At 52.0% G+C, this 9,285-nt stretch overlaps 1 protein-coding gene across 2 annotated transcripts in view; it reads right to left on the bottom strand.

The window, feature by feature from the left end:
* The window catches only part of GALNT15 (polypeptide N-acetylgalactosaminyltransferase 15), a 44,031-nt gene extending 35,298 nt beyond the window's left edge, over positions 1-8,733 (bottom strand). The window contains exon 1 of one of the 2 annotated variants that reach the window (XM_008514204.2): positions 7,425-8,733. In XM_008514204.2, the coding sequence (XP_008512426.1) occupies positions 7,425-7,951 (527 nt within the window). In that variant the 5' untranslated portion in view covers positions 7,952-8,733. The remainder of the gene's footprint in view (positions 1-7,424) is intronic. The other variant, XM_008514206.2, reaches the window with a different exon arrangement.
* Positions 8,734-9,285: the final 552 nt, after the last annotated feature.

Here is a 9,285-nt window from a genome sequence, read left to right on the forward strand (position 1 = left end):
TTAATAGTTGCTAAATAAATATTTGTTCAATGAATGAAAGCAGACACTGTTCTTGCTCTCAAGAAGTGTATAGGCTGGTTCTCTAAATAAACAGGAGAGTAATACCGTAGAGGCAATTTCTTACATCCTGTGAAAATCCCAATGTTCAGCCCATCTGGTCTCTAACTGGTGGGGTTCATCTTGGGAAGATGAATTTCCAGGCCAGGCCTCAGGGTGGAAGGGCTGGGACACAGCCTGGGGATGATCCCTTAGAGGGATGGACAATGAAGCTTACGGAGGGGAGAGAGGCGTGGGAAGGGCTGGAGCCTGCAGTTGAGGCTCATGCTGCCAGCCTGTCATTCCCCACAGTGGGGACAAGTCACACGAGGTGCACACAGTCCCCTTCTCTTTGTGCAGGTCCTCTAAGTCTCATAGACTCTCTCTGAGGAGCTCCGGGCATCCTGGGCTTTGCTGTGATCCTGACTCCCTTGCTCTGGACTAAAGATGGGCACCAACTGGAAGTCACTGGTCTCGACACTGACCAGAGCCTATGAAGCATCTGGGTGTAATAGATCCCCCTAACAGGGATAACGTCTTCCAGATAGTGGCCAGGTGAACCTTCCAGATCCTCGGAGTTTGATATTCAGACATGCAAAGAGGGTCAGTGTTAGTAGCAGGTTATAGAGTGGGCAGTAAGCTGAAGATGAGGCAGTAGAAGCCAAGAGGTAGGCCAGCGCTTCTCAGACGTGAATGTGCACCCACATAACCCAGCATCTCCATGAATGCAGGTTCAGAACCAGGATGTCTGGGGTGGGGCCTAAGATTCTGCATCTCTAGTGAGCAAGCTCCCAGGCGATGCTGATGCTGGTGGTCCCTGACCACAGCTTGAGAGGAGGACAGTGGTTGTTAGTGGCAAGACATTAACAGGTCAGTTGCTATGAGGGCGACGTGAGCAGGTGCTGGGGAGACCAGCTGCTGGAGTACTGTGGCTTGTGGGCCTCCTTCCTGTCCTCCTCCTGCACCTCCTGCACCTCCTGCACCTCCTGCATCTTCCCTGGATGGTTCCTGTTCTTACTTCCTGTGCAGACTCACAGTAACCCCGCCACCTGCCGTAACATGAGCGTCTCTGTTCCTTTTCACTTGAAAGGGCCTGATCAGTAGTACTCAGCCTGCCTGCACATTAGAATCACTTAGAGAGTGAGCCTGTGAATTCTATGTCATTGGTTGGTCTGGGGTGGAGGCCGGGCGCCATGATTTGCAGAACTCTCCAGCTGATCCCAACGTGTAGGCAGGGCTGTGAACCAATGGCCTCATCAGTGTTTCTTAAACTTTAACATGAATATAAATCATCAAGGGGGCTTGCTAAAAAACAGAGATTTTCATCCAGTAGGTGTGAGTGGGGCCTGACATTCTGCATTTCTGATGCTGCAGATCTGAGGACCATACTTTGAGTGGTACTGGGGTAAATAATACCTGTTTTCCCTAGTAATTAAAAAAGATAAGACATAGGTTGACCACCTCTAATCTAATCCCCAGGGCTAGAGCGAAGCACAAAGCAAAACCCTACTGCACTGGCTGCCATGGGCATATTTGCTCTCGGCCCTGTCTATACCACAACCCCACTGAGGCGGACGGATCCAGAGTGGAGATCCTAGGAGGCTCTGCCCACGGCCATGGCTACACTGGACTCGAGGGCTGAAAGCTTAGTGCTTGTGGGTTCCCTTTGTGACATGGCCGGCCAGGTCCCCCTGGACCAGCACTCCTACTGACCACGTTGGCTGGTTTTCCCTCCTTCTTGGGGAGGGGATGAGCTGAGCTCCTGCACTACCTCTGCCCCAGCCTGTCCCTGTTCCCGCTCACCCTCAACCCCCGCTCAGGGGTGTGCCCACCCGCTCAGGTTTATTGATGCCCCCGCAGCTGTCTCCTCTCTCTTGCAGCCCAGGCTATCCCAGCCAACAGAGCGGGCAGGGAGTCATTCTGGGGTGGCTCAGTGCCTGGCGGAACCGACCTGACCTGTGGATTGCAACACCACCTTCTCCAGGACAACAAAGTTGCCAGCAAAGTGGCCTCGGGGCAGGAGGGAGGGAACAAAGAAGAAGACAGTGCTTCCTTTCTCTCCCCACTGGCTGTGAAATGCCACCGCCCAGCCAGATCCTCTCAGCTGTGGCTGCACAGCAAAACCACCTGGGGATGCCCAGGCCTCACCCCAGAGCAAGGAAATCAGAATTCCTGGAAGTGGGACCTGGGTATGAGTAGTTTCTAAGACTTTCCAGATAATTCCACAGTGCTGCCAAGTGTGTGATGATTTAGCAGCCCACAGGAGCAGAAAGTAATTCTTCGATCAGAGAAAAGACAATAATGCGATGTCCACAGCTGCCTGCTCCAGCTTTCCTCCATCTTTCCAACTCACTTCTAGACCCTATATTCCAGAATATGACAAAGGCATCTTTGGTTTGGACTTGAACACTGGGAGGAAAATCATCACACATTTTGTCTCATTTGATCTACAACCTTATGCGAGGGTGTTATTATCATCTCTATTGTACAGTTGAGGAAACAGGCTCAGAGAGATTGAGTGATTGCACAAGGTCACACAGTAAGAGGTGGGCCAGAATTCAACCCTGGGTCCACTGTTCTATGGCTGTATGATTTAGTCACAGTCGTGGGTATATAAACCGGAGAAACATGGGTCAAACCATAAATGCAATTTATAAGTTGATACAAGCAGGTAGCACAAAGCCAGGTATAGCTGAGCTGACGTTTATGTTTGTACGAAACTCCAGATCATGAAGGGAACTGTGTTCCTCTCTGCCTCTGTTCTCTATTTTCCAATTCCAGTACTACCTTCTCCATGGAACCTTCCAGAACTCTACTATCTCTCCAGTTACTGTCTATACCATTGAGTCCCCAAACTGTCTAGCATCAGCTTTTAAAAATCCAGATCACAGGGCTTCAACTCAGCACTATGGAGAGCTCTAGCAATGGGGTGTGAAAATCTCCGTTTTTAACAAGCAATATGGGGGCATCTCATATGCACATAGTTTTAGGAACCAGCGATGTAGCTGCTCAAAAGTGTGGTCTGTGGACCAGCAGGGCTGGTTCCAACTGGGAGCATGATAGAAATGTGGCATCTTGGAGTGCACCCCTGGCCTGCTAAGTCAGACTCTGCATTTTAATGAGATGCCCAGGCAATTTGCCTGCGTGTTAAAGTTTGAGAAGCTCGTTCTGTCCAACCTGTTAGGCGTAAAAAGTGTCCTCAGATCAGCAGTATCAGCGTCACCCAGGAACTTGTAGAAATCAAATTCTTGGGCCCCACCCTGGACCTACTGAGTCGGAAACTGCAGGGGTGGAGGCCAGGAATCTGTATTTTAACAAGCGCTCTAGGTGTTCTGACGCACACTCAAGTCTGAGAGCCACTGCCTGCCTGGACACAGAGATTACAAAGCTCTTTCCCAGTCGGGAGCCTCTTTGATCCTGGGCATCAGTTGCCCTGCGCTGGAAGCCAGGATGATCAAAAGAGAGCTGCGCCTGGGAGGGCTGTGGAAGCTGCTGATGTCACCCAAGGCTGAACGGGCAAGGCTGTTTCTCCCTGCCCCCACCTCTTGACAGCAGCTTTGAAGGGCTGAGTCAATCCTATTGCTCAGCCTGTGGCTCCATCGTGTATCATCTAGGTATCATTCACTTTTGTCCCTGCCCCTGCCCCCAGGACCTCCCCTCCCCACAGCACAGCCATCCCATTGATTTTCATTTGTTCTTGTAAAGCATGGGCTGTCTGTGCGCATAGAGTTCACACGTTTCCCTCACGATGTGCTACGGACCTCTTTCTGCATCTTTATCGCTCAGCGTGGTCCCTGGAAGGACCCCCTCCATCGGTAGCGTTCACTGAGTCTCTCGCTGCTTTCCCCCTGCCCCCCGAGTATCTCTGGGCTGCGTCTAGCTCCCCCAGCGCCATGTGACGAGATGCCCAGGTGGCTTCCAACTCCTCAGTGCCACCAAGGGCGCTGTGATAAACATCGTCCTCTGCGTCTCCCTGTGGACCAGTGTGAGTTCTCCCATTTTATAGATGGAAAAGCTTGAAATGCTTCCAAACCACGTGACTTGCCCGGGAAGTACAACACAGTGGTTAAGAGCATGACTCTGGTGTCAGACACACTCGGTCGGGTGACCTGGCCCCCGTCCCCTCACCTTTCTGGGCCTTGGTTTTCTCATCCATAAAATGGAGATGATAATATTACCCACCTTATCTGTTTATTATGAAGATTAAAGGAATGACAACCACTTAGCAGCGTCCCTAGCATGTAGTAAGTGCTCTGAGTTCACTGTAATTTTACCTCTCTTTCCAGAAACTGCCTTTTGACCTCTTTCACACTGATTTTTGTTTTCTGTTTTGGTCTTGCATTATTAGTAACTATCCTCGCATATCCCCTTTTCAAACCGACCTCCAGCAATGACCCTAAAGGCACTCAGAGAAGGCCTGAGGCCGGTTTGGGGGTTTAGTGCAGGAACCGGGCCGGGGGGCTAGTCTGGGAAGGAGTCAAGGGTGGGCTTGCAAGAAGCTCTGGGGCCGCTGATGGCACTGGTGCTACGAGGGAGGCAGCCAGTGGATGTTGGCGTGTTCCCGGCCCTTGCGGGAAAGCAGCCGTGTAGAACTCGCCAGAGCAGGTGCTTTAAGACCTGGCTGTTGTGTTATGAATTGTATTTTGGCCCAGTTTTAAAGCAGTGGGAGGAGGAGAGTCCTGCCACCCCGGAGGGAAGGTGAGGGTTGTTGCCTCAGTTTGCAGACAATCCCACGTATATCCTGGAGAGGTGCCAGGAAGTGGGGGGAGCCAGGGCCTGAAGCGCGGATGGGAGACCGGCGTCTGGGAGCCTAGGCCTGGGCTCACAGGCTGCAGAGCCAGCCTGAGGCCAGCAGAGGGCGCCACACACCTCGGGACAGAGCTGAGGCTGAGGTGAGCTGTGAGGACCAGGCAGGCTGGGAGTGGGGGGACCAAGTGTTCAGTTTGCCTGGGACTGAGGGGTTTCTGTGACAGGAAAGACTCAGGCAAACAGAGATGAGTTTGTTACCCTGACTGGAAGAGGCCGCCACAGAAGTGGCATACACACACATATGTGCACCTCACACACAGGACACAAAAGGTACCCACAGTCGCACCATGCATCCACACATGTGCACAATGCACACCCATGTACTTCACACCACAAGCATAACACACACAACACAGTTGCCCATGTACATGTGTACCACTTGCACAACACATTTGTAACACGCATGCAACACTCAATACACATGTGCAACACACAAATACATGTGCACACATGTACCACATAAACGTGCAAAGCAAGCAGTGCATCTCAATGCACATGTACAGACAAACACAGTACATGTGCACATCAGACCACATGTACAACATATGTGATGTGCATGAGTGCATTATAAATGTATATATGTTTATAACACATGCAGTACACTCACATAGTACATACACAAGCACATCATACACATGCAACACAGTCACAACACAATATACATGCACACATGTGCCACAAAAACCTAAGTAAAACAAGTACCACATTGCAACACACATGCACAATGTGTGTCATACCACATGCACAACATACACAATGCATACATGTACCACACGTAATGCATATAGACATACATACATAAATATTAACACATCCACAACACACATGCACATGTAACAACACAATGCACAGCTTGTACCTGTGCATATCACACCACAACATACACAGGCACCAGACACTCAGGCACCACATGATGCATTACATACAACACATATGCACAGCATCTGTTTAACACACACAACACAATGCACCCACATATATGCACATGCACAACACACATGCACAATGCAGACACACATGGTCACATACACACCAGCACCTTTGGTAGCCAGAGACCCTCTTGCTTGAGGCAATGTTTCTGATTGGCAGATGACGATACTCATCCTTGCTCTAGGCCAATGAAAAGATGTATCCAAGAATTTGAAAACTATGTACTCCTTCAATTCAGCAGTCATTTCTCTACTGTGTGCCTGGACCTGGGGGTTCCCCACATGGCATCAATGACCATTCATCTCCGGTTGGAATGCATGTTATGAATTAAAACTCCAGAGACCACAAAACTGCAACGGGCTAGGCCTGGCTGGGTCTACGAGTTTCCTGGAAAGAGCTCCTTAGGCCAAGAACTGGAGTCAGAGCAGCAGGGTTGGGACCAGGGAGAGGTGTGTGGGGCACTGGGGACACCAGCTCAGGAGGCTCCGCTCTCCAGCCTTCGCATGACCCAGACAGTGAGTGGCCAAGGAGCCAGGCAGCCAGGCTGAGAGGAACTCCCCCAGGGATCCAAGGAGCAAGTGGTCCTGCTCCCACTGCTGCTCCACACAGATCCTCACCCGGGAACTCTCTAGACTCTGTGAAGAGCGGTGGCTTATAGGGAAGGGACCTATATCACCAAACCACCCAGCTGCATTGCCCCTGGATGCTGGTAACCAGGTTCCCTCCTCTGTGGCCAGCCATGGTGATGGTGTGGGACGGCAGGGGGTGTACCAGATGAGCCGGCCATTCCCCTGGGCACAGCCTGCATGTCATCACACTCCCAGCTTGCCTCCTAGGAGTGGGACCACCCAGCCAGGTTAGGCTGCATCAGCGCAGTATTCTAGCTCCTGGGCACTGGAACTGTCCCCTTAGTCTAGTGGCATAGAGTGGTGGTTCAGGTAGACTGGAGCTTCTGCCTGGATTCAAATCCCTGCATTGGCACCTACTAGCTGGTTGACTGTGGGCAAGTCACTTGACCTCTCTGTTCCTTATTTTCATACCTATAAAATAGGCATGACGGTAATACTGGCACCCATCCTACAGAGTTGTAAGGACTTCATGAGTTAATACATGAGAAGCTTTTCAAGGAACGCCAGGCACATGGCAAGAGCCACAAAAATGTTAGTTGCAATCGTTATTTTGATCCAAAATAAAAGCAAACACTAACAACAACCATAGTCTTGAAAGGCACTGGAGTCAGAAGTGCCTTGGAGAGTGTCTGCTCCAAGCCCACTCTGCATTATATAGATGAAGCTGTTTGACCCCATAATCCAGAGACAGGAGGCCAAGAACCCGGGACGGGGAAGAGAAGGAACAAGTACAAGTTCCTCCTTTTCTGTTTCTAGGACAGTGGTCCTCATCTGGAGGGCTAGTTCAATACAGACCACTGGACCCCCCCAGGGCTTCCGACTCCGTGGGTCTGGGATGGGATCTGAGACTATGCTTTTCTAACAAGTCCCCAGGTGATGCTGCTGCCACTGCTGGTCCCTGGACCGCACCTTGAGAAGTGCTGCCCTGAGGACAGAGGAGGCAGAGTGCAGAAAGTTCACATCCTGGCATTTGCTGATTGCACTCCAGTACCAGGGAAGGGAAGCAAGGGCCTTACTTACAGCGGATGCCGTACCTCCGGCAGCGCCCTCTGCAGGGGGATGCGGGCGCTGAGCGCCTCCTCCAGGCTGAGAGGCGTCAGCTCATCTTCAGATACCTCCTGGTCCTCCTCCTCGGCCCCCCAGTCCCTCTCTGGGGCCTCTTTGTCCTGCCTCCTGCTTGGCTGCTTGATGAGCCGGTAGCTGCCACCTCTCCTGTCCTGGCTCTGGTTCCTCCTGACCCTGGGTGAGGCCACGGCCACCAGGAGCTGATCCTCCTGCAGCGAGATAAAGGGCAACAGGCCCTCCAGGGAGTCATACTCTTGGCCGTCATCCTCGGCCTCCAGCACCCATTCCTGGGATTCCCCAAAGTTCAGGCGGTACCCAGCTTCAGGGCTGTGCTCGGCGACCTGGGCTGTGACAGCCTGGTGCAGGGCATGCGGGGGAGGATGCAGCATGGCCACCAGCAGCAGCACGCACCCCAGCATCAGGAGGAGCAGCAGGAACTGCAGTCTGCATGGTCCATGCCTGCATCGCTTCCTTAGGAGCATGTTGCTGGAACTTGCCAAATGCAACAGGTCATGTTCAAGTTCACTTTCTCTTCCTGCTGCAGGTTCCTTCAAGCTGGCAGCAGAACCTGGGTTCCTGGTTCCACCTGGAAGTTCTTTGATCGTCACTTAACCTGCTCCTTTTTTTCCCATCTGACCTTTGCCAACAGCGGGTGTAAGACTGGCTTCGCTTATAGTCAGAAAGTCACAGGACCCAAGCCCCACCCAGTCCTCTCTGAGTGGATTTCTTTAATTGCCTTCTGAAAGCCCACTCACAGGGACTTCAAATGGAATTGTTTGCCCCCCTTTTTCTCCTTGGGAAAAAAATCATTATTCCATTCTGCTCAGGGGTTTAGTCCCGTGTATTTCGTTTCCCCCCTTGCACGAATGGTCAGGTTGCTATGCGATGTCTGGGGGGAGCTGGTGGGTCCTCAGTCCAGCAGAGGTGACAGCCGTGCTCCTTTGGATGCTGCAAGTCAGGTCAGATCAACAGATGTGAAGCCGGCAGGCGGTGCCTGGTTTCCTTTCACACATAGCTCTGCGCTCAGCCAGAGAGCCTCTGCCAGACACCGCGGGAGCCAGGCGTGCGCCTCGCCCCTGGTCCTAATGCCCTCACTGTTCCCAGGCTCTGCACAACCACACGGAACACAACTCCGGGGCGGGGTGGGGGTGGGGTAGGGGGGATAAAAGCCGTCACTGCTGGCACCAAACCCAAACAGGAACATTCCAGGAGGTCGGATTTGAATTTCCTTCATAGGATGACTTCTTTCCCCACCCAAAGGGGCAGGACAGAGTATTCCCTCCCGACTTCAGAAAGGCTGTACGTGTGACGTAAATGCGGGGAGCTGGCTGGCTGTTTGCATCCTCAGCCTCCCACAGGTGATCCATGAAGCTGGACAGGACTCTCCCTCCCTTCCTGAGGGCCACTGTCCTGGTCTTTCTGAAAATGAGGGAAGCTATGGGAGAGGCTCTTTTAAGCCCTTTTTGCCCACAGGAGCATCTGAATGCCTATGATGCACTGGCCAGTGATGGAGGGACGTCGGAAGAGGCGTGGCATGTTCCTTCAGACAGAAAACTTCCTCATTCAACCAACAAATATTAATGAGCAGCTACTATGCGGAACCGATTCTCGGGACTGGGAGGACAGCAATGAATGAAACAGACCAAAATTTGTGCCTCTTGGAGCTTACATTCAAGTGGGAGAGACAGACAGATAGATAATCAATTAAAACATACAGCGGGTGAGATGGTGATAAGAACCAAGGAGAAAAACAGAGCAGGAAAGGGGGCTGTGAGCGAGGGCGGGCAGTTGACAACTGACGCTGAGTGGAGAGGGG

Source organism: Equus przewalskii, chromosome 15 (assembly GCF_037783145.1).
Source record: "Equus przewalskii isolate Varuska chromosome 15, EquPr2, whole genome shotgun sequence".
Lineage (NCBI taxonomy): Eukaryota > Metazoa > Chordata > Mammalia > Perissodactyla > Equidae > Equus > Equus przewalskii.